Source organism: Piliocolobus tephrosceles, chromosome 5, assembly GCF_002776525.5.
Source record: "Piliocolobus tephrosceles isolate RC106 chromosome 5, ASM277652v3, whole genome shotgun sequence".
Lineage (NCBI taxonomy): Eukaryota > Metazoa > Chordata > Mammalia > Primates > Cercopithecidae > Piliocolobus > Piliocolobus tephrosceles.
The window spans coordinates 34,191,335-34,217,945 of record NC_045438.1 but is presented as its reverse complement, the minus strand read 5'-3'; the positions used below and the strand labels follow the sequence as shown (position 1 = coordinate 34,217,945).

At 34.6% G+C, this 26,611-nt stretch overlaps 1 protein-coding gene across 2 annotated transcripts in view; it reads left to right on the top strand.

The window, feature by feature from the left end:
• Nucleotides 1–26,611, top strand: part of AHI1 (Abelson helper integration site 1) — a 227,370-nt gene that overhangs the window by 52,417 nt on the left and 148,342 nt on the right. For both annotated transcript variants that reach the window (XM_031935545.1, XM_023230652.1), the window contains exons 13-19: nt 1,960–2,092; nt 6,166–6,289; nt 11,285–11,514; nt 13,229–13,335; nt 14,542–14,660; nt 15,777–15,907; nt 17,228–17,368. In XM_031935545.1, coding sequence (XP_031791405.1) covers nt 1,960–2,092; nt 6,166–6,289; nt 11,285–11,514; nt 13,229–13,335; nt 14,542–14,660; nt 15,777–15,907; nt 17,228–17,368 — 985 coding nt within the window. The remainder of the gene's footprint in view (nt 1–1,959; nt 2,093–6,165; nt 6,290–11,284; nt 11,515–13,228; nt 13,336–14,541; nt 14,661–15,776; nt 15,908–17,227; nt 17,369–26,611) is intronic.

Below are 26,611 nucleotides of genomic sequence, written 5' to 3'. Positions count from 1 at the left end.
GTTAGCATGGTTTTTTTTATTTTATTTTTATGAAAACTCCAAATAACCTCTGAAAAAAATGTTCAAGAATGTAAAGCATCTGGAAACTAAAAACATTCGAGAATTGCAGATATGAAGACTGAACTACAGTGGTGGAAGAAGGGCTCATTCAGCAGTGGAGCTTGAGATTGGCTAGGATGCCCAAGGTAGGGGTGAGTGAAGGAGAGATAAGGAAGGGTATTTCATATGAAGGCAAAGTTGCAAATAAGTGGGAAAGGACCTGTTGTATTCATTAGGCACTCAAAAGCTTGGCTGGTTGGAAACCGGAGTTTGTAAAAGAGGAGATGAAGTAGTGTACTGGATTAGGCCCACATTGTGGAGTGTCTCAAATGGTAGCCTAATACTTGATTGTGAGGGATGTGAGGAATAATGGAAGGTTTTCAGGTGAGTGAGAAAAATAACAGTTGTATTTGAGGATGAATTAATGCGGGCAGTGGCATGGGGAGATCTTGAAGTAGTAACATCAGAATTAGATGGCAGTCATCGATGTGTGAGTTGATGAGGGTCTAATGAATACGAGAGACAGAAAGTAAGAACGAGCATGATTTAGTGACTGACAAGGTAGTAAAGGAGGGGAAAGAGTCAAGGCTTTTGAGGACCTTTATTGGAGTGTCTGTTCTGGATAGGGCACAGTGTCAAACCCTGAGAATACAAAGAACATATTTGTGGCTTCAATGTTTTCATTTTCAGCCTAGGTAACTGGGCACAGAGCTTTCCTTAACTACACTTCCTACTCTAGGAGCAGCAGCAAGTGGTTGTAAAGCCTCATGACATTTCTTTCAGTTTTTGTTCCTTGTTACTCTCCTCTCCCTTTTCTTAATTATGTGGATGGAGGATGCAGAGAGAAAATGGGTAGCATGGAGTCTGGTACACGATTGACACTTAACAAATTCTTTTGAATTTTTCACATTCCTAGTAGCTGGTTGTAATGCTGTCTCCCGAGGTACTGCTAGATCTTGGTACTATTTGTGAAAAACCTGGTACCTGTTTAGAAAGCATGCCCTTGAAGTAACAGTCTTTGAGTAGGTCCATTAAGCTGGGCTTGACCCTTTGAATAATCCTTCCTAGCCATGTAGAGCTAATAATGGTTACTCTTAGCTAGTAATAGCTACTCATAGGATGGCTGTGATGAATATACTGAAAGACATTTGTAATAAAGTACAACTTTCATGACGTATAGTAAGAGGCCAGTGTACGTTTAATTCAACTTTTTGAATTATAAGAAACAGAAGATCTAAGGCTCACTGAAGGTTGGAAGAGATAGAATTAGGATAAATAAACGTAACTGATATTTTCTACAGTATATATTAATACCCAGAAAATTTGGGCTTCATCTGGTAGAAGAGAGTGAAAACATTAAAATTTTGAAGAAATTGTACTAATGAATGAGAGACCAATAAGGGCCAATTGATTACTTTGAAAATACATTTTGGAAGGCAGCCACAAAGGGTGATTATTTTAAGATATGCAAAGAGAGAATGGGCATTCATACATTCTGGCTTAAGCTAGGCCCCATAGGTACTTGTGGTCTTGAAAAAAGCTTGTGACTTTAACAAAAGTGGCTTATTAGTGCTGTCACTAATAAGAATAAGGCTGTGACATACATTCTTTTAGTAGCTATTTAGAAGCAATGTGGCAGTGATGGCTTTAGAGTATCAGATATTGAAATTTTTCTATTCATATTTAGGTGAATTAAGTACTAGTTAAACATGAAGAATAAATCCACTTTAAAAATTCCATAGGCACTCATTCTCTTTTTGCAAAGTAATTTACTATGGTTTTTCAGCGTTCTGTATACTTGTTTTTCCCTTTCTCTGCGTCATAAAAGGACTTAAAAAAACTACAGTAATTGAAATTTAAAACTAGCCTTTGCATTTTAATGTTTTCTAATTTATATTTTTTAAATGTATTTTTTTTTAGGCTTGCCGTATCCCAAACAAACACCTCTTCTCACTAAATGCAGGAGAACGAGGATGTTTTTGTCTTGATTTCTCCCACAATGGAAGAATATTAGCAGCAGCTTGTGCCAGCCGGGATGGATATCCAATTATTTGTGAGTAATAATCCTACCTGTTTAATCTGATTATAGTCTGCATGGAGGACGTTCTTTAGTTTTTTAAATTTGTGGAAATCTTAACTTGAGTAATCCCCTTTACTACTCAATTAAAGAGAACAGATTTCTTCAAGTAAAGAAAGTTCTTTTATAATAATTTTACACTTTTCTATACAATAACTGTTCAGAAGTAGAATGAGAATGATCAAATGAAAGATGGTAAATTTATTTTTAAAACATGCAGGGGGATTTTTGTAAACATTTTGTATTTTAAATACAGAAATTTGGAAACAAGGATTAATATATCTCATGGGGAACATGAGTCCAGTGTGGTTAGTTGATAGCAGTGATGATGTGAGTTACAAAAGCCCCCAAATTTGCTGTGTAGTGCAATACAAATAGTTGACTCAAGAGTACCTAGATGAAAACTTCTCATTATGTTAGGGAAGTCAGCAGAGAGGCCAAGCAATTATTTCTGTAGCTTTAGAGACTTTTTAAAGTGAGCATTAACATATAGACTTAGAAGCATTAAATACTCTCTCCTTTACTTCTGCCTCAATAGTAAGACCAGCTCTCCTCTGTAGAAGTAGCCAGCTCCTTGTGGGCATCTGCCCTAAACACTAGATCTTACTGAACTTTTCTCAGCTTAACACAGTTTGCTGTTACTTGGTTGATTCCTTTTTTTTTCATCAGGGACTCATAATTGACTTGGTGGGCATTTATTAAGTAGATATTGCTCCCCACGAAATAGTAATAAATTTTAAAAATAAAAAATCACTTGTGTCATTTGATTACCACTCTGCTATTTTTAAAATTCATCAAAAGCCCATATGTAGAGGGAAAAAAGGTTCTTAGGAAATGCTCCTAAGTTATTAATAGTAATTTATTTCTTTTGCATAGTGAAAGAATTATTTTATTCTGATTTTATGTTTTGAGAGCTTCTGTGATAAATATCTTATTTATGCTTAAATAAACCTGCTTAAATGCTATGTAGATTGAGATATTGCTTAAATATCAAAAATAGAGGAAGAAGAGGAATCTTTGTCTTTGGTTTTTGACTATTTGATTATGATGTGTCTACTTGAAATTCCTTTAACTTGTTGTATGTGCAGATCAATGTTTTTCACAAATTTGAGAAGTGTTCAGTCGTTCTTTCTTGAAATGTTCTGTTTGGCCCTTTTCTCTTTCTGCTTCTGGGAGTCCCATTATGCCTGTGTTGGAACTCTTGGTGGTGTCCCACAAGTCCTGAAACTTTTCTGTTTTTCTTCATTCTTTTTCTGCTTTTTTAAGATGGGATAATCTCAATTGACCTATTGTCAAATTTAGTAATTCTTTCAGTTTGGATCTGCTGTTGAGCCCCTCTAGCGAATTATTTATTTCAGTTATTGTACTTTTCAACTGTAAAATTTCTAGGTAGTCTTTTTTTTTTTTTTAAATCATATCTGTCTCTTTATTGATACTCTGTTTTTTGGTGAGAAATCCTTTTCACACTTTAATTCTTTAGACCTGGTTTTCTTTAGATCTTTGAATATATTTATAACAGTAGATTAAAAGTCTTTGTTGAGAAAGCCCAGGGTCTGGGCTTCCTCAGTTTCTATGTAGACTACTTTTTTTCCCCTGTGTATGGGCCACTCTTCCCTGTTTTTTCTATTTCTCATAATTTTGTGTTGAAAACTGGATGTTTTAATAATACAGTGTGGCAGCTCTGGAAATCAGATCCCCCCGTTTCTCCCCTCACACCTACCCAGGATTTATTTTTGCAGTTAGCTTTGTGATTTTGGACTAATTCTGTAGTCTTTACTCTCTGTCACGTGTTGCCATTGATGTCTGTGCTCGGTTAAGTTAGTGGTCAGACAGCGATTTTTAAATACCTGAGTGGATAGGTCTACTGGTCTTTGCTGAGGGACTCTGTGTATGTTGGGGTATACCTTCAGTGCTTCAATAGGCAATCTACAGCTCTGCCTTAGCTTTACTTTCTGTTTGTGCTGAGCCACTTCAGGTCAGCCCGAGTAAGAGGTAAAGACTCTTAGGTCTTTCTTGGTTGTGCATATTGCCTTCACATACATGCATGGGAATCCTCCCCAGGAATATTTTGGAGCTTATCACTGTCCCCTATGGACATCTCATTCCCAGTTTTGTGTTTTGTTTTTTTTTGTTTGTTTGTTTTTATTTTAAGTTCTTTGGTGAGCGTCTTCTTAGCTTCACTTAGTATCAGTGCCTCAGGCAGCTGTGATATTAAATGATGCCATGGGTGGTTGTGACATGCACCTTAAGGTTAGGGCTGTTCTCCCAGAGCATGCTCTGAGCCAGGTCAAATAAAGGCAGGCCTTGAGAGTGGATCTTTCCTGGAGGGCCAGACTGTCAAATAGTAAGAAGTCTTTGGGGATGGGGCTTTTAGGGAGCATCAGACCTGTTCTGCCCCATCCAGTGGCTGTTAATCTCCTGATTTTTATTGGTTTTTAAGGCTCCTTTAAAGTTTGAGACAGGAATGAGAACATGGCAAGTTAAAACACCATAATAAAGCTCAATGTTCTTACCAAATTCAGCCATTTTTCTTAAATACTCTTCAAATTTTTGTAAGCTTTACTTAATTTTCAGAATTCTGAAAACGTTGATTTTTGACAGTTTTTGCCAGTGTTTTTGCTGCTTCTATGGGGAGGAGATTTTTTTAAGACTCTTATTTTGCTATTCCGCAAGTACAGTAGACCCTCTTTTTCCGTAGGGAGTGTGTTCCAAGACCCTCAGTGGAAGCCTGAAACCTCAAGTAGTGCTGAACCCGATTGCCATCAGTAGAAACACATCTGCTCATGCTTTCCACCCGCAGATTTATATCTTTTCCATCTTAACAAAGTACTTACCATGCACTGAAGGCCATTACTTTTGTCATTTGAGTTGTGACAGCAAAACTAGCACAAACCTCTTTTTCGTTCTTCACAATTTCACAGATAGATTTTTACTATAGATCGTAGCAACTTCAACATATGATTTTTTTCTTTCCTTTTTAAATCAAGAACTTTCACCTTTTCACTCAAAGGAAGTACTTTATGGTTCCTCTTTGGCATATGCCAAGTGCCAACATTATTACTCTTGCACTTTGGGGCCATTAAGTAAAATAAGGGTTACTTGAACAAAAGCACTGGGTGACAACCAGTCTGATAACTGAGACAGCTCCTAAGTTTCTGATAGACAGTTAGCATCCAATGTAACATGGATACATTGGACACAGGATAATTCACATCCTGGACAGATGGAGCTAGATGGCACGAGATTTCATAGCACTACTCAGAATGATGTGCGTTTTAAAACTTGGGAATTATTTGTTTCTGGAATTTTCCATTTAATATTTTCAGACCATGGTCGACTGCTGGTAACTGAAATCACAGAAAGTGAAACTGCACATAAGCGGGGACTGCTGTTATTTCTGAACTGCTAAGTATTTTAAAAGGCAATTGATTTTTACCACTAGATGGAAGCAGAGACTTGGAAACTTTGTTTTTCTGTGTTATTATCTTGGATTTCATTTTATGTTTAAACATATAGTAAAGTACCACAGTGCTTTTTGTGTCTGATTGAGTCATTGTTAATTCCCATACTATCCCTGATTACTATCCCTGTTCATTTTAGTATTAAAATTTACTTTTGACAATAGCACAATTTAAATTTCTCATTACTTCAAATAATTACATTTTTGGTTGGCATTTAGTTGATTTTCAGGTAAAATAATAATGAAAGCCCAAATTATAGAATATTTTAAGTGAATTGAAATGTAAATGTTACTATTCAACTGATAAATTTGTTGTTAAAGATTCTTAGGGGATTTCTTTAAAGAGATGAAAATAATTGATAATTGTAGCAAAATTATAACTCATAATTTTGCATGTGAATTTTTGTGTAAAGCAAATGAAAAACTATTCTTAAGTAAATTTTTAAATTTTCTTTATGCTGCACATGTCTTTGGTTATAATTTTGTTATAGACTGCTTATGTCTAAATAATATTAAATTATGTATTTGTATATTATTGGATTAAGGATTTCTGTCTGGAAACCTACCAATTTCTAAATATTTTCATTAGTATATGAAATTCCTTCTGGTCGTTTCATGAGAGAATTGTGTGGCCACCTCAATATCATTTATGATATTTCCTGGTCAAAAGATGATCGCTACATCCTTACTTCATCATCTGATGGCACTGCCAGGTTAGTATCCTTGAGAAGTACTTATGTGCGTACTATTTGCCATCAAGAAAAGCAAAGAGAATACAAGGTGATGTAACTACTCTTATGCTCCAGTCATATTTTAGCTATGAAGGGACTGTCATAAATATGTATCATGCAGACTGATTCCATAAATTACAGTAACACTTTTTAAAGACATTTTTCTTAAATGTCTTTTATTTATGTAGTATATAATATTTCTAGTCCACACCATCTTTAAATGATCATATGTAAACTGATCGATGCTTCAAGATGAGGTTAGGGGTGATCAAACACCTGAGATTTTCCTAGAGCATAAGCTCTTGGTGGCAGGGCTGCTGCCTTCACTGTTGGCTGGGTATGCAGAGGCTGGAATCCAGTGGCGCTCAGCACATCGCAGTAGAGGAAAGACACATGTACCTTACATTGTAAGAGTTTTATAGATTGGTTAGACATTTGCATTTTTCAGAATGTCAATCTTAAAAATAATTTATCCCTTTTCAATTTAATAAGTATCACAAAAACATTTTAAAAGCAAACTTTTAAAGTTTCATTTATACTTTTTTAGTTGCTTGCTCTACCCTGTAACTAACACGTAAGCAGTTGAGATCCATGCTGAACTCATTGTCATTTACTTCTGCCTTCTCTCTTAACAGTTCGTTTTACTTTCAATGTTTGGACCACTTCGTCTACTGATCTTGCCAACCTCCTTTTCTGTATAAAATGTCTAATCAAGATATTATCATTATTGGTTAGTTTTTATTTAAATGAAAAAGACGAGAATGAGTAACAATCGACTTCCTTCTTGGTCATGCTGGGAACATACTATTACTCCCTTTTGACAATATCCTCAAGAACCTATCTGATCTGTTCTTTTAGCACAGCCATTCTGTCTAATGCCAGGCCATACTAGAGAGAAATATTTAACTTTGCTGAGGGGTGACTTTGGATTTATAAGTCTTAACATCACCTAAGCTGTCATCTCTGCTGAGGAATCCTTTTACTTTACTCAGCTTCCTTTTCTCATTCCTCTGGCAGCAGATCCAAACTTACCATGAACATTCTCTACAGTAAATCACAGTCTTCCCATTTCATTAGATGACTATCTTCAGTTTAGATGAAATTTAGTCAGATATGAACTTCATATATTTCCCTCTGATTTCCCTCCTAATATCCATAGATATATCCATTTTTAATCTCTGTCCATCTCTTAACAAAGAGGCATGAGACTGACTTTTTAAAGGCTATTTGACCTGTACTTTTAATCTCAGTCCCTGAAAATTTGTATTACATCTACTAGTCTGATGAATATCTTTCCCTCTATTGATTGTGTCCTCTCATCTTAGAAATAGGCTCAAATGGGCCGGGTGCAGTGGCTCATGCCTGTAATCCCAGCACTTTGGGAAGCCAAGGTGGGCAGATCACTGGAGGTCAGGAGTTCAAGATCAGCCTGGCCAACATGGCGAAACCCTGTCTCTACTAAAAATACAAAAATAAGCCGGGTGTGGTGGTGCACATCTGTAGTCCCAGCTACTTGGGAGGCTGAGGCAAGAGAATTACTTGAACCGGGAGGTGGAGGTTGCAGTGAGCCGAGATTGCGCCATTGCACTCCAGCCAGGACAACAGATTGAGACTCTGTCTCAAAAAAAAAAAAAAAAAGAAAAGAAATATGCTCAAATGACCTTATCTTAAAAACATCATTTTTAGCTCTTCCTGCCTTCTAGACTAGCCCATTATTTTTCTCTTTCTACACCATCAGAAGCATTCTACACATACTGTCTTTACTTCAGCCCAGTTATTCTGGCTTTCTTTCCCACCATGCTACCTAAACTTCTTTCTTCAAGAGGTTGGCAGTTTCTTGCTATTTTTAAATCCATTTGGCCAGTTTAACTCCTGCTATGCTTGCCTTCACTGTAGTAATTGATTATTGACCAGTCTTGAAATATTTTGAATTCATGGTTTTCGTTGACAATCTCTTCTCTTCTCTTTTTATTACTCTGACCAGTTCTATCCATTCTCTTTCTCTGTTTCATTTTCCTCTGCCGATTGTCTGTCTGTTTTATCCCCAGGATCCTTTACTTGATCATCTCCTGGTTTTATATGCTTATCCTAGTTTCTCTTACCTTCCCCAGCTTTGACTCTCACTGATATGCTGATGACTTCTAGTGCACACCTTTTTTTATGAATCTGACTTCCTATTACACGTTTCCATTTAAATGGCCCATTGCCACCTCAAATCCAAAACCAAACTTACCGACCTCTTTAAATTTTGTTTTCCTCCTTTAATTCTCTTACATATATATTAATGGCATCCTTATCCATCGTCTCCCAAGCTGAAAACTCAGAGTAGTGTTCATCCCTTCTTTCTTTCCCATCACTTCTTTCACATCTAACTAGCACTAAAGTCTGCCAATTCTTCCTCCTAAAAGGCTCACAGTTTTGTCACATCCTCTCTATCGCGTTTGCTTTAATTCAAGCCCTATTTTGCTATTGACCTCAGTGTTCATTCTCTAAGTCCTCTGTCTCTGCTGTGCTAAAATTATCTTTCCGTAACTATCTTTCATAATGCCTTAATTTTTTAAAAGACTTTACCCATTGTCCCTTGAAAATTTTTCCAGTTCCTTAGCATGGCCTAACAGGCATGTTCCTCATTGACCCAACATTCTTTTCTCATGCCCTTCCCTGTACCCTTTGCTTCACCCACGTAATCTTTTGAAACACCCTAGCATCTTATCTTCTTTGGCATCTTCCTGCCCTTTGAAACTTACCTACTTTTCCTGTACCTAAATGACCTTCTCCTACTCTTGCTAACTCATTCATTCAACAAAAATTAAATGCCTTTTGTGAGCTCTCATAGGTTTTTAGTTATTAGTTAAAATCTAGCTCAACTTCTATTATTCCTTGAAGCTATCTTGGGTTTCTGCACACAATATGTAGTATACTATACTAAAGCACACATTTTTTCCTTATTTATCTTTAAAACTGATATTAATTTAGGACTGTTTACATCATTAAAATAGTATTGTGAAAGCATTAACTGAGTGAAAAGAGAAGCATTGTAGCTAGCATCAAAACAACAAGGAGATTTTTGAAAGAGGTAAGGAATACTTGTAATAAATGAGCTGTTGTCCAAAGAAAAAAAATTAGAATTGCAAATGCTCACAAGTGGCAGAAGTATGGATTTCTGTCCATGTCTTCACCTTCTTTATTCCTGAGGATCCCTGACACATATTATTGTCAGTGTCTCCTAAGTATTTCCCACTTGGTTAGCTCTCTGCCATATGGGTGTATCCTAAATACCCGTATTTAGTTATCCCCAGAATAATCTGTTTTTCTCAAATCAACAATGCCTAATACAGTCAGAAAGACTTTTCCATGTATAATGGCTCCCAAACAGGCCTACATGTCCCCATTATTCCCTCTTTCCAAACATACGGCTTAACTTTGGTGTGTTTTTTCTTTCCCAAATCTAGTAATTTTTATGTGTGTTCATTCAGTCTTTACAAGTTTGTGTTTCTTTGTTCTCTATGATCTAGTCTGATTTTTTTTCCCCAAGCCCATTTATATATTCCTTTGAATGTCAGATTCTCCCATGGCCTGGGTAACAGAAGCCATCATTGATTCCAGTTCAGTTTTTACACAAAAAGCTTTACTTTTTTTTTTTTTTTTTAAATATTATGTCTAATTATATTGAGCTGTTTTGAAGATGTATTTGCTTCATTTCTGCCTGTTATATAGTATTTTAAATAATGCTACTAAGATTTATTGCCAAACAACTGAGTTTTTTATCTTTTATCTTTTTAATATTTTCCCAAAATTGGTGGTTTTATTCTTCTAATAGGCATCATATTTCCTATAAATATGCTTATTGAAAATATACTGTGGTAAAAAATGTTTGTGCAATTGATTCATATGTTTTATTTTTACTTGAAAACATGTTCTTTCACTTCCTCTATTATTAGTTTGGATTCTTAGTAATTGAAGATCATATCCTATATTGTAAGCAGCTGCTGAGGAAACTCATAGAATATTATTCTTGAATAGAAACTGTTTTTTTTTCTCTTATCGGTAATCTTGTAACAGACTTACTTTGCTTTAGTTTTCAAGCACTAATTAAAAGGATGAATACAAATCTCATATTTAAAATTAATATGTTCTTCTAATTTTGATAACCAAATATATTTTAAAAACCAATGCTTCACACTTATATAGCACCTGTATATTGGTAGATTTCACCTAGTTCTGTACATTGCTAGAAATGCAGAGTATCTAACAGATTAACCCTTAGGGATTTACTCATTTGTCAAGACTGTCGCAGTGATTATAATCTTAATTTTTTTTAATTAGCCATTATTTAGAGGACAGGATAATGAGTGTTAAACAAAAAGAACGTGCTTAATGTAGGATAATCTTTTCTATCAAAATGTCATAGTTATTTTAATCTTATTTTACTTGAGAATTGAAAATATAATAATTTTAGTATCTCTTAAATCTCTGAGATTTTCATTTTTACTATCTAGGCTTTGAAATTACAAATATAAAAGTTGATAGACTATGCTATTCTCTAAACCCCCATTAATAAACATTTTGTAAAAGTGGTATACACAATGTAAATGGGAAATCATTAAAGTTTCTCCTTATATATTTTTTATGCATATTGTACTAAATGCAATATTTTACCAACTGTTCAATGTGTGTTTAATCAATGGCAAAATAGGTAGGTTTAAAAAACAGTTATTAATTTTATAGTATAGATTACAATTAGTGGATATAATATGCTGGATGATAACTATAACAAATAACTTTGTCACAATGTGAAAATTCCAGTCATCAAATATGAGATCATCATTATATTTTTCATTGTTTTAAAACTTGGTTTACCATTGGTAGTTGTCACTTGCTTACTTAAGGTTCATTGGCTATGTTGGTTCTTAGAAAAACTGTTAAAATAAACTTCTGCTTTTCAGAAGCAATATGTAACTTCTTATCCTTTTCCAGGATATGGAAAAATGAAATAAACAATACAAATACTTTCAAAGTTTTACCTCATCCTTCTTTTGTTTACACGGCTAAATTCCATCCAGCTGTAAGAGAGCTGGTAGTTACAGGATGCTATGATTCCATAATACGGATATGGAAAGTTGAGATGAGAGAGGATTCTGCCATGTTGGTCCGACAGTTTGACGTTCACAAAAGTTTTATCAACTCGCTTTGTTTTGATACTGAAGGTATGTCAGAGACTATGAATGAAGACCAGCTATGTGAAGAATTTTTTTTACCAGAATAATAGTTATCGAGGCTTGAGAGGGTTATGTACTGATGATTGTGCGTATTTAGGTTTATGCTTGTTTTGCAGGTCATATGATAGATTTGACATTGAAGGAGTTCTGTTTGTAATTTTAAGTTATTAAATTCTTAAACATTTAAAATTGCATAAATATATTTCTTTGAACTGGTGATTATCATTCTTATTTTTTTTCAAGAACCTTAAAATTTGCAAACATATAGAAGGGAAATTTGCAATTATTTAAAGTAAGAATAATATAGTGTAGGCACGGTGACTCATGCCTGTAATCCCAACACTTTGGGAGGCCAAGATGGGTTGATCATGAGGTCTGGAGATCAAGACCATCCTGGCTAACACGGTGAAACACCATGTCTACTAAAAATACAAAAAATTAGCTGGGTGTGGTGCTGGGCTCCTGTAGTCCCAGCTACTTGGGAGGCTGAGGCAGGAGAATCACTTGAACCTGGGAGGTAGAGGTTGCAGTGAGCTGAGATCGCGCCACTGCACTCCAGCCTGGGTGACAGAGTGAGATTCCGTCTCAAAAAAAAGAATAATATAGTATGTCTTAAAGATGTAAAACATAAATCATTTTATTATCCGAAAGAATAAATAAATTTATTATATCTATTAAATAGTCACTTTCTACATAATTTCAGAGACTAGGCATGTAGGCTGTCACTATAATTAATTGGCATGGGATCCAGATCGAAAGGATAATACTGCTGATTTACTCAGTTCAGCTGTAGGGATGTTAATAAATTTGGAACATATTCAGGAAAGAAAGGTATCTGAAAACTAACTCTGTCATAATAGCAGTAGTTCAGATTGTAAAAGAGACATAAAGACTTTCTTCAACTATTTGGCCATAAGATATCCAAATGTGCAGGAAAAAAAAAAAGAAAGAAAATTGGTCCATTTTACTCCAGTGGGTAGAGGTGGGCCAAAGCTGTAGAAGGTAGATTTTCTTTGTTCAGAATTACAAAGAATATTTTAATACAGGAAGCAGTTCACCAATTGAATAGTTGTTTTGTAAAATACTGAATTCACAGTTGCTGAACAGCCATCTGTTAGTGGTGGTGTTTGAGATATTCCTGAGTGGGTATGAAGTTGAACTTTCTGAGGTCTGTCAACTTTAAGATGATTTGACTCCAAAGAATTGATGTTAAATTGGAATACCTGTTATTTATTATTTTATTCATTTCCTGATCATTTAATGAGTTTCTACTGGGTCTCAGGTATTATACTAACACTATGTATTAGAATATAGGTATTTTTCTAGGACTCCAAAATAGATTTATAGGTTAATAAAGTGAGAAATAATGTTACATGTCGGATGGTTCAAATTATTTGGCTTTGGAATATGAGCCATATACACATGTACTGAGAGGCTCATTTCTTTTTGTAGTTAAATTCAGGTAAGTGACAAGGGGAAATAAGTCATCAAAAATAATTTAAAAGAGTAAAGAATTCATTTAAAGATAATTGGGGTTTGTTTGTGAGTTGCATTTTGATTTTTGGCTTTTTTAAACTGAAATACCTTTTAATAGCCCTTCAATTCTTTGACTGTTTTACTGGGGTATGGTTTCCCCCAGTCTCCTATTATTTGTTTCTAACTCTGGGACATTCATAAGTGAGTAATCTTGTTTTTTAAACAGGTCATCATATGTATTCAGGAGACTGTACAGGGGTGATTGTTGTTTGGAATACCTATGTCAAGGTTAATGATTTGGAACATTCAGTGCGTCACTGGACTATAAATAAGGTATAAAATCATATTTTATATTATGGGATTTAATTAAAGAAGTTGGAAAACTCCAATCACATGACTTTAAGATAGGATGTCAGGACATTCTGTTCTCTCATTTCAAAAAAGTAACACTTTTTCTTAGTCAGTTATCAATAATTAATTAGCACACCCTCCTGGTGGCTGATTGATGATATAATGACTTAGTGAAGATTTTTAAAATTTCGGCCAGGTGTTAATTTCACTTTTTTATACCCCATTTGCACTGTGGCATTCAGTAATCCATTGGGTGACATTTATGCTAAAATAAGATGTATGTTATATTACCATCGATAAGTAATAATTTATATTTTCTGTTGTATCCTTTTTCCTTGGTCCAATAACATCTCTAAAAACAGTGTTCTCAGTACTTTGTCAACACTGGTGTCTTTCAGAGTTATGTAATTATTATGAAAGTCTGTCATTTAATCACAATAATTATTTCATTTGAAATTTGCTAAATGGAAACAAATGAATAAGTTCTTTCATTTGGGGGCAGGAGTGTTTTTAAGACAGCTTGTATGTTAAGCAATTTTGTTAGTGTACATTTTTTACTTTTTATTTAAAAATACAAATGAATCATTAAACTTGAATTTGTTTTATATAAATTGATCCAGTTTCTGCCTAACATATTATACCTTTTTCTTCAATTTTTCTCAATAATAACAGTAGTTGAAAAAAGACACCCTAAGTGAAAAATAATTTTCATGAATTTTAGTTAAATCCGTTGAGTCTATCAGATCTGTTGAAAAAGCAGTTCATCTGTTGTTAGAAATTCTTATCTAAATAAGAATAGAAACTTGAAAATGAATTCTACATGTGGTTTTGAATTTATAAAAATTGGAAGCTTCTTACATGATTTTAAACAAAAAATTTAATGTTACAAGATGTGTTTGTTGGAAATGCCTCTTGTTTGGGATTGACTAAATTTTGGGAAAGTGAACATACTACAGAAACACATAATAATTAAATTTGCATTTACACAGTGCATAACAACACAAAAATACAGTTCATCAGCTTTATTTTCAACCCTAAACTGAAGTTACTCAGAATCCTTTTGCTAATAACTATAAAGCATCCTATACAGCAGAATTGGAAAAGGTATTTTAAGATTAATTTTGTACCCCCAAAAAAGTTTAAGATTAGATAAACTTTTCATTAGTACTATTTTTTTTATCATTTTAGGAAATTAAAGAAACTGAGTTTAAGGGGATTCCAATAAGTTATTTGGAGGTTCATCCCAATGGAAAACGTTTGTTAATTCATACCAAAAACAGTACTTTGAGAATTATGGATCTCCGGATGTAAGTATATTTCAGTATTGACAGGATAAGTACTCACAGAATAAGTAATGAATTAAATTATATTTATAAAATTCGGTAGTGGTTCTCAACTATGCAGTGTCCCCACACTCACCAAGGAACATCTGGCAGTATCTGGAGATTTTTTTTTTTTCTGTTGCTTCTAGTATCTAATGAGTAGAGATCAAAAATATTGCTAAGCATCCTACAGCCCATAGGATAGTCTCCCTAAAACAGTTATCCAGCCCAAAATGTGAATAGTTCTGAGGCTGAAATGTAGTTAGTTGCTTTTATTTTCACAATTAAAAAAAAAGAAACTTCTACCTTCAACAATGATATTGATTGATACTGATATTATCACTATGATACTGTTACAGCATTAGTATAATATGATGTAACAACAGGACAGGGCTTATGATTTATACATCTTTGTTTTTTTCCTTTATTTCCAAATAATGGTGAACGTAGGGAAATATCCTTCCTATAAAAGGTGGGAGCAGCGTTCTGGGAAAATCAGCATGGACTTCTAGTGCACTTTTGTTTGGTGTTAGAGATGATAATAGTGCCTACCTGGCATAAAGTATGTGCTGAAATGGTGTTTACTATTTTTTCGTGAGTGCAAAAATATGGAAGGCTATGTACCATATTTAGCAGATGGTTTAATAATATGTTTTATCTAATTTTTTTCAGAGATCAAATATTCCTTGTATTATTTTAAAAATTCATCAGTTAGAAGACTATATGAGTATAAAAATTCTATCCATTATTTTAGTTACCAGCTCAAATGTTATCCATAGTCTCTCTTTCTCTGTAGCTAGAATTAATTTCTCTTGTCCAAGTTTGAAAAGAAGAAGTTTGTCTTTTGCAGTACGTTCTACATCCACCTTCTGTTTTACATTGACATGTTTCTCCTCTCTTGCTAAATTATAAACTCCCTGGGCTCTTGGGACTAGCTCTCCTTTATTCTGCATCCATTGTATTATAGAATGTCTCCCATATGACAGATTCTCAAAAAATGTTTGTTGAATGGAAATTAAGTATTTAAGAGAAAATATTTTATACCACCAGTCATTTACATGATTAAGACAGTTATATTTGTAAAATCTTTTCTGCTTGTAGATTAGTAGCAAGGAAATTTGTAGGAGCAGCAAATTATCGGGAGAAGATTCATAGTACTTTGACTCCATGTGGGACTTTTCTGTTTGCTGGAAGTGAGGATGGTATAGTGTATGTTTGGAACCCAGAAACAGGTGAGTATTTATAGAACTTTAAAAATCGTTTGGGGAGGTACAGGGCTTTGAAGAAGTATGAAAATTCTACCATTTTTATGGAATAATTTTCAAGGAAATTCTGCTTTCGGGTTTTCAGTTATGGTTTTTAAGATTAGAAAGCCTTCAGAGGAACTTATCTACAGCCTAAACTTGTATTAAATTTTGTTCTCTATTGCTTTAATATCTTTATGGATTTAGAATTTCACATTATAATTCAAGGTTTGTTCTTTCATGGCCTATGAGACATTGCTGATCTTAGAAAATCGTTTAATGGAGACTAACACAAAGTACAAAATGTTACAAGCTGAATTTGGAATATGATGAGGTAGACAAATTGTTAAATATCTATAATATATTTTCATTAGTAACAGAAACATACCTGTGAAAGTTTTGATATCTGAAACTTAAATAGCAAGTTACCTGAATTACTGCAATTCAGTTTTTTTCCAATAAACAATTACATTGGGAAGCTCATTTGTGCCTCACCTTTGCTTTTCAAAAGAAAATCTAAAGCTACGTGAATGTTTTTAATAAGAAATTGAGAGAATTTCATAAAACTAACTTTAAAATTTCTTTAATGAACAGTATTTGATTTTTTCCTTGTTTAGTTTTGTATTTTTTCTGTTAGGCATTTTGACTAGTCAGCTAACTTAGGCTTTTGTTTGAATGTTTCCTGTACCGTGTTTTGATGCTTTAGCATCAATTCAGTAGCGTTGTCTCCCTCACCTTCAATAAATGAATCTAGGTTCTTTGCTTTTTGATTCCTGACTGATTTTCCTGCGTTCCACAGATCTCTGCTTTAGACATCTTTTAGGCCAGAGTCATAAGTATCTTTCAAGCAAATGGGTACCTCAAACAGCATCTGGGGGAAAAAAAAAAAATGGAAAAGTTAATCCTTCACCAAAACTCACCCAACTAGAATTTCTTTAGTTTTAGAGTCCTGTAATTTCTCCCATAGTTCTACCCAGAGTTCTCTGTCATTTGGAGTTTGCTTAGCTCTGTCCAATCTCCAATCTCAGAGTCATATACCTCTCTACTTCCTTCTGTGCCCTTTGTCTTTCTTTTGTGCCTTGAAAACCTCATTGAAGAGGTAGAAAGTAGAAAGAGGAGGGTCAATGAAATGTAAAATAAAGATAATTTCATACATTGTCACTCAAACATTTTTAAATATTTGAGGTTTTCACATAAATAATATGAGCATTACTATATTTTCTAATAAATGGCAGAATAATCTCGTAACAAGATTTATCTGATATAGATATGCTCTTATAAACATTTTTAATCTCTCTTTTTATTTAGGAGAACAAGTAGCCATGTATTCTGACTTGCCATTCAAGTCACCTGTTCGAGACATTTCTTATCATCCATTTGAAAATATGGTTGCATTCTGTGCATTTGGGCAAAATGAGCCAATTCTTCTGTATATTTATGATTTCCACGGTAAGTCCACCACTTGGTAAGTAAAGAATTTTTAGAGTAACATTTACATTTAGACTAAACCAGGAATCTGTCTGGCATTTAAATGCTGACCAAAGTACACCTAACAATTGTGCCCTTCCGTTGGAATCACAGAAAGCTAGCCACCAGTTTCTCTGTAAATCAATTTAAATAAATAGAATTTACCTAAAAATTATTTGGAATATGTTAACTAAATTTAAGACGTAAATAACACTTAGGAAATACAGATCTTTAATGTTTTTGGTTGACTATTGAGTTAATATTTTATCCTATAATCTTAACTAAAGCATATAGTTTTAATAAGTTGTAGTTTTGAGAGTTTCTTAACATAAAAAGTAGGGGAAAAATCACATGTCAGTGAAAACATCACCTGTAATTAGAAATCTAATGTCTTTCAGGTCTGCAATTACACTATTCTATCATTCTGAGAAATAATAAGGAAATAAAAAGTTTGGATACCTTATTTTTCAGGGACAGTATGGTATTTTAATAATTCTCTGGATTTATGCTAGTTTTCATATATTTCTTTAATTTCTGTCCTGAAATTAGGATTCCACTCTTCTATATTATACTGTTAGTGCTGTCATTCTCAAAATTGCATTTCTGTTTTCTTCATACATTCTTGTACAAAAATGAAAAGTCTTCGTTAGTTTCTTTGATTTGCTTATGGAAAGTTAACTGTATTAAGTTAATATAGATTGAATTGATTAATGGTTGTGATAAATACTAAGTTATTAGGCAATTAAGTTATAAATCTGAAGTTCTTGATCACAGTAGGGATTATATTATGCCTTCCTGGGTGAATTATGCTAGAAAAAAATGTTTTCTAGCATAATTTATTGAAAAATCAAGATTTAATCTTTATTTTAAAGAATTTTATAGAGAAGAAATCATTTCTGCAACACATACTCAGATTTATAGAACGCTATTACTAATGGTGGAATTGTCAACCAACACAGTACCATTTACTGTTACAAGCAGACGTTAGCAAAAATAAACACTGCCTGATTATACGAAAAAACAGATGGATTCCTCAAATCATTCAATGTCCAAATCTGGTGTCTAGTTTCAACATGTATCCTGAAACAGTTCTCTCTTTGTACCCACTCTAAATCTTCACATAAATGAAGAGTTATAGCAAAGTACTTTATATTTGGAACTGTTATACAGGAAATAGGCAGCACAGTTATTTCCTCAGACTCTTAAGAGGTTTTACAATAGTCTTCATTCAATTTCTAATTTGCTTTTTATGCCTTTGAAATTTTCACTACACATACACATTAAAGTTCCACTCTATCTTTTCTTCAAGCAGTTTATTTTTTGTCACTGAGAGAGGATTTTATCATCAGATTAGCCTAGGATAGTTAGGTTTGCCAATTTGGTTTTTAGGCATTAAGCATGGAAGTCCATTCTAGAGGCATAGTAGTAGAAAGAGGTAAGCATTTTAGGAGTCCAAAAAAACGGGGTTTAGACTCTATTCTCTTCCTCTAGTGACCTTGCACAAGCATCTTTCCTGAAGCTCCATTTTCGTATCTGTTAAAAGGTACTACAGTACTAGTACCTGTCCTACCTAAGAGAGGTATTTGTGAAGATACTGTGAGACCATGACTGTGAAAGTACTATGTAAATTGATAAGCACAGTATTGAAACAAAAGATAAAATGGGTTGTCATGCTTATCCAACCAGTATACACTTGACTGTATGTAAGATTTTCTGTTTTAGTATGCTGATAAGCATCTCTATATAGAAAGGAGTTGAAGAGTTTTCTTCTCCTCTCTTTTATGCTGTTGGTTAGTCTTTTATTTATTAAAGTATGTTTCTTTCCAGGTCAATTTATTAGAGTATAAATGCATAAAATTAAAAACATAATGTTATTTCCACACTATCTTAATGTGCAAGAGGAAGGATTTCCGTGAGCATTTTAGAAATTAAAATATTCAAATAATAGGCACATTAAAATTATTTGTGCAATATATCACAAACACAATTTTTGGTATGCAAACACACCTTTACAAATTAAAACTCAAAAATGTTTCAACACATTCTCCCAACTTGTTGCTATTTTTAAAAAAAGGAAGCTTAGGAAGAAGTTAAGTAATCTTAAGACATCTAAGATTTAGCAGAGTTCTTGTGAATGGTATAGATCCGTAAGAAAAGTGTAATGTTTATTATTGACCTATTAGAGTTTTGTCTTATATTTTATTTTTTAATACGGGAATATTTTGCTCATAATGTTTTGTTTGAAAATAAAGTTTACATATGGCTTTACATAAATATTTTAATAGTATAAAATTCAAAAAACACAAAAGACTTCAGAGATTTTTAAGTGGTGTTTTAAAAAATTATCAGATAATTTTCAAGGAAAATGGAGCAAGCTTATTTTTTTTTATAAGCTAAACAAGTTGTGAATGAGACCACAGTGGTAACTAAATGTATCATCCATCTTTCAGTTCTAGCAAAATCTGTGAAGAGTTAGCAAGCATCTTTCCCTGGTAAACATATGTTCAGGTTGTGGTCTTTTGGGTCTTTCATTCTACTGACTTTTTGCTTTTTTTGGTAAGAAATATGATTTTTACTTTCAGAAGGCAGTTTTATTTGCCTGATGTTGAAAGGGTTAATCATCCAGTAATACAAAATTTAGTCACAGAGTACCACAAATAATGTACTTTTAGGATTCCCATAATAACAGAGCACTAGTCAGAGAAACGGCTTCTACTGAATTAAATTCATGAAGTTAGACTTCAGTTAATGTTTTGTTATTAATCAATATTTATTCACCTCGGTCTCTAGGATATTGTTCTAAATTTAATAATAATTTTGGTTAATACTTACATAGCATTTTCTTTGTTCCTGGTACTGTTTTTAAGTTTCTGCAATTATCTTGTGGTATAGGGGCTGTTATCCTCGCTTTGCAGGAGCCATGGCTTTAAATCAATGCAGTTTGCTCCTGGAGTCCATGCTCTTATTTGCTACACTAAATTTCCTTTTCAGTACATTTCTTGAAATATTGGTTTCCAAATGTCTAATAATCAAACCTTGTTTTTTCTACAGTACAGTTTTTTCTGTGTTTCTCTGTGGAGTATGTAGTTTCCTTGTATTTTCTATACTTTGTAAGAAGCAAAGATGGAAGCTTGTTCATCTTTTTCCTACTAGTACCTACCCAGAATACTGACACATAATAAATACGCATGTAGTGTTTTCAGTGGAGTCAAGTCTAATTTGGGAAGTTCTCAACATTATTTGATAATTCTACATAATAAGGCTGATTTTTCGCTAGGTGGCAATGTCTCCTCTGAACCAGTATTAACTCTGGAGTGCTTTGTAGTCGTAGTATCTCAGACAAGACAAATCTTTATTAAGCACCTATTGTGTGTCAAGTTGAGCTGTGCTATGAAACGCAGGAATCAGACTCAGATTACCATTCTTTTTTCTAGTCCTTTGTACTTCCTAGTTAGTTGATTACATCTGTAAAAGAAATTTAAACCCAAAAGCAGTGTCTGCTACTGACATGATTTTATTAATACATTTCATATTAATTAATGATAGCCTACATTGTCATTATTAACAAACATTTTTTATATTGTGACACATTTTACCAGAGTTCAGGGCAACATGTACTTTTAGTTTCCTATAAAATCTGTTATTTAACTTGCTCATTGCCTAGAAGCATGGTATTTATAATGCCATATGTCTAACATAGTACCTGGCATATTACTAATATGCAATAAATGAGTAAATTTTGGCATTAACAATTACAAATCCTGTAGAATAGCATTTTTTCCTTAAATTTTATAAAAATGTATACTGAGAGGCATCATCAGTTAGTAAATTTGGGGCTAATAACAGTGGTAGTAGTAGCTCATATTTATCAAGCATTTAATGTGTCTTCCACGCTTAGGAGCATTTTACATCCATTATCTCATACCATCCTTCTAAAACTCTTCAGTGTAGGTCCCATTATTATCCTCATTTTGCAGCTGATGAAACGGAGGCACAGAGAAAACAATAATTTTCCTAAAGTAACGCGGTAGTAAAGCCACCATTTGGTTCTAAGCTGACTCCAGAGTCCATGTTCTTGATGCATTAAGCTATCTGTCTTAGGCACTTATTTAGTCTTTGCGTTTCCTGATCATGAAGTAAATTTAAAAAGTAGCTAAATATTCCTATGATAAAATGTGTTGTTGGTTTTCAATTTCAGCATTTAGGAGAACCCCCTTAAGAAAGGAAGTTTGCTTATCTAGTATTATTAATAGTTCACTCCTTTAAAAATGTGGGAGATGGCTGGGTGTGGGGGCTCACACCTGTAATCTCAGCACTTTGGGAGGCTGAGGCAGGAGGATCGCTTGAGGCCAGGAGTTTGAGACCAGACTGAGCAACATAGTGAGACCTCATCTCTACATACATACATATGTACATACATGCATACATACATAAAAATAAAAATTTGAGGAGTAACATAATTATGGTATAATAAGCCATTATGTTCTTAATATAGTTTAAAATACAAATATTCTTTAGTATATAGCATTAATTTTTTTTTTTTTTTTCCTTGAGACAGGGTCTCCTCTCTGTCACCCAGGCTGGAGTGGAGTAGCATAATCACAGCTCACTGCAGCCTCAACCTCCTGGGCTCAAACAGTCCTCCGACCTCAGCCTCCCTAGTAGCTGGGACCACAGGATACTCGCTTAATTTCTTGTGTGTATTTTTTGTAGATACATGGTTTTGCCATGTTTGAGACGAGCCTAGGCCTGGTCTCAAGTGATCCGCTCACCCTAGTCTCCCAAAGTGCTGGGATTACAGGCATGAGCCACCGTGCCTGGCCTCATTACATTTTAATAGAACTCCTTTTACAATATTTTTGAAATAAGATAATGTCCAGTAGAAATAAATTTAATACCCACAGTTTTATGTACAATATAGGTACAATGTAGTGGTTTTCTATATTGGAGATAGCTATTTGTATGTATTTATTTGTAACACCATGTACATACAGTATATCTACAAATGTAGAAATACGTTTGTTTTCAATATTCTATATGGCATTCATTTCTAATACGAATAATTCAAAAGCACATTGAGATATCATAATTCTCATACGAGATTATATCATTAAAATAGAACTAATAGTAGAGCAGAATTTGAAACATTTATTTTTAGCCTGGTAGGAGAAATTAAAAGATAGAAATGCCACATTTTAAGACATGCCAAAACTACCTATTTCTTGGTTATATGCTGAAGTACCTATTTTAATATTATTCACATAATAGGTACTTTGATTTGAGAGTTTATGTCATTCAAGAACTCAAAACATATGGAAAATTTAGTCATTTTGATAGTATTGAGCATAAACCAGAGCCCTGAATTCCTCTTTAAGGCATTTTTTTTAAATGTTTACAGTGGTGTTTTTAATTGCACTAAGGCATGAATGATATGATGTAAAATAGACAACAACAAAGACTGGAGTAAGAGAGCGCTGGCATTCTATACAAAATACTGCCACTCTCTGTTTGACCCTGGTCAAATAATTTACCTTTCTGCACCTGTTTTTTTTTTCCACTTGTATAATTAGAATAGCATCTATTCTATTTTATATCAATATTTTTATCAAAGGATAAAATGAAACTATAAAATGAGGCATGAAGCATAAATACAGGCCTACCTCGTTTTACTCGTCTTTGCTTTATTATGCTTCATAGATACTGCGTTTTCTACAGATTGAAGTTTTGTGGCAATTCTATGTTAAGCCAGTCTATTGGTGCCAATTTTCCAACATTGTGTGCTCACTTTGTGTGTCTCTGTCACATTTTCATAATTCTCAAAATATTTCACACCTTTTCATTATTATATCTGTTATGGTGATCTGTGATGAGTGCTCTTTGATGTTACAATTGTAATTGCTTTGGGGCACCTCAAACTGTACCCATATAAGATGGCAAACTTAATTGATAAATGTTGTAAGTGTTCTGACTGCCCCACCCACCAGCCATTCTCCCATGTCTCTCCCTCTCTTCAGGCCTCCCTCTTCTCTGAGACACAGTATTGAAATGAGGCCAGTTAATAACCCTGCAGTGGCCTCTAAGTATTCAAGTGAAAGGAAGAATTGCACATCTCTCATTTTAAATCAAAAGGTAGAAGTGATTAAGCTCAGTGAGGACGGCATGGAGAAAGCTGAGATAGGGCAAAGGCTAAGACTTTTGTGCCATATAGTTAGCCAAGTTGTGAATGCAAAGGAAAGGTTCTTCATCAGTGAACACACAAATGACGGGAAAGTAAAACAACCTTATTGCTGATATGGACAAAGTTTTCGTGATCTGGATAGAAGATCAAACCAGCTACAGTACCCCCTTATGCCAGAGCCTAATCTAGAGCAAGGCCTCTAACTCTCTTAAAGTCTACGAAGGCTGCGAGAGGTGAGGAAGCTGCAGGAGAAAAGTTTGAAACTAGCAGAGGCTCATTTATGAGGTTTAAGGAAGGTAACCCTCTCCATAACATTAAAGTGCAAGGTGAAGCAACAAGTGATGATGTAGAAGCTGTAGCAAGTTATCCAGAAGATCTAGCTGAGATCATTGATGAAAGTGGCTACAGTAAACCACATATTTTCAATGGAGATGAAGCAGCTTTCTATTGGAAGAAGATGCCCTCCAGTAGTTTCATAGCTAGAGAGGAGAAGTCAAACCTGGCTTCAGAGCTTTAAAGAACAGCCTACTGGTTGTGGCAGCTCATGCCTGTAATCTCAGCACTTTGAGAGGCGGAGGTGGGCGGATCACTTGAGGTCAGGAGATCGAGACCAGCCTGGCCAACATGGTGAAATCCTCTGTCTACTAAAAATACAAAAATTAGCCAGATATGGTGGCGTGCACCTGTAATCCCAGCTACTTGAGAGGCTGAGGCAGGGGAATCATTTGAACCCAGGAGGCAGAGGTTGCAGTGAGCCAGGATCACACCATTGCACTCCAGCCTGGGTGACAGAGTGAGAGTTCGTCTCAAAAAAAAAAAAAGGACAGGCTGACTCTTTTGTTAGGGCTAAGGCAGCTGACTATTTGAAGTTTAAGTCAACGCTCATGGACTATTCCAGAAATCCTAGAGCTCTTAAGAATTACACTACATTAGACCTCTTTAAGGAGAACTGCAAACCACTGCTCAAGGAAATAAGAGAGGACACAGACAAATGGAAAAACATTCCATGCTCATGGATAGGAAGAATCAATATATGAAAATGGCCATACTTCCCAAAGTAATTTATAGATTCAGTGCTATCCCCATCAAACTACCATCGACTTTCTTCACAGAATTAGAAAAAACTACTTTAAGGTCAGGCACGGTGGCTCATGCCTGTAATCTCAGCGCTTTGGGAGGCCGAGACAGGCAGATCACGATGTCAAGAGATTGAGACCACCCTGGCCAACATGATGAAACCCCATCTCTACTAAAAATACAAAAATTAGCCACGCGTGGTGGTGGGCGCCTATAATCACAGCTACTCGGGAGGCTGAGGCAGGAGAATCACTTGAACCTGGGAGGCAAGGAGGTTGCAGTGAGCCGAGATGGCACCACTGCACTCCAGCCTGGGTGACAGTGAGATCTGGTCTCAAAAAAAAGAAAAAAAGAAAACTACTTTTAAATTTCATATGAAACCAAAAAAAGAGCCCATATAGCCAAGACAATCCTAAGCAAAAAGAACGAAGCTGGAGGCATCATGCTACCTGACTTCAAACTATACTACAAGGCTGCAGTAATCAAAACAGCATGGTATTGGTACCAAAATAGATACATAGACCAATGGAACAGAACAGAGGCCTCAGAAATAACGCCACACATCTACAGCCATCTGATCTTTGACAAAGCTAACAAAAACAAGCAATAGGGAAAGGATTTCCTATTTAATAAATGGCGTTGGGAAAACTGGCTAGCCGTATGCAGAAAACAGAAACTGGACCCCTTGCTTACATCTTATACAAAAATTAACTCAACATGGATTAAAGACTTAAACGTAAGACCTAAAATGATAAAATCCCTAGAAGAAAACCTAGGCAGTACCATTCAGAACATAGGCATGGGCAAAGACTTCATGACTAAAACACCAAAAGCAATGGCAACAAAAGCCAAAATTGACAAATGGGATCTAATTAAACTAAAGAGCTTCTGCACAGCAAAAGAAACTATCATCAGAATGAACAGGCAACCTACAGATTGGGAGAAAATTTTTGCAATCTGTCTATCTGACAAAGGGCTAATATCTGTAATCTACGAAGAACTTAAACAAATTTACCAGAAAAAAACAACCCCGTCAAAAAGTGGGCAAAGGATATGAACAGACACTTCTCAAAAGAGGACATTTATGTGGCCAAAAAACATGAAAAAAAGCTCATCATCACTGGTCATTAGAGAAATGCAAATGAAAATCACAGTGAGATGCTATCTCACGCCAGTTAGAATGGCAAGTGTTAAAAAGTCAGGAAACAACAGATGCTGGAGAGGATGTGGAGAAATAGGAACACTTTTACACTGTGAACAATGTTCACAGCGTCTTCACCAGGAGTAAATTCCGTCTCAAGAAATGACTTTCTTTGCTCATCCATTCTAATTTGATAATGAGATTGCAGTAATTCATTCACATCTTCAGGCTCTACTTCTAATTCTAGTTCTCTTGCTATTTTCACCAAATCTGCAGTCACTTCCTTCACTGAAGTCTTGAAGCCCTCAAAGTCATCCATGGGGTTTGGAATGCACTTCTTTCAAACTTCTGTTAGTGTCCACATTTTGACCTCCTCTTATAAATCATGAATGTTCTTAATGGCATTTAGAAAGGTGAATTCTTTCCAGGTTTTCAATGTACTTTGCCCAGCTCCATCAGAGCAATCACTATCTATGTCAGCTATGGACTTATGAAATGTATTTCTTAAATAGTAGGATGTGAAAGTCAAAATTACTCCTTGATCCGTGGGCTTCAGAATGGATGCTGTGTTAGCAGGTATGAAAACAACATTCATCTCTTTGGACATTTCCATTAGAGCTCTTGGATGACCAGGTGCATTGTGAATGAGAAGTGATATTTTGAAAGAAATATTTTTTTCTGACTGGTAAGTCACAACAGTGGGCCTAAAATATATAGTAAATCATGTTGTAAACGAATGTGCTATCATCGAGGCTTTGCTGTTCCATTTATAGAGCAGAGGAGATGTAGTGTAATTCTATTTTTTAAATTATTATTATACTTTAAGTTC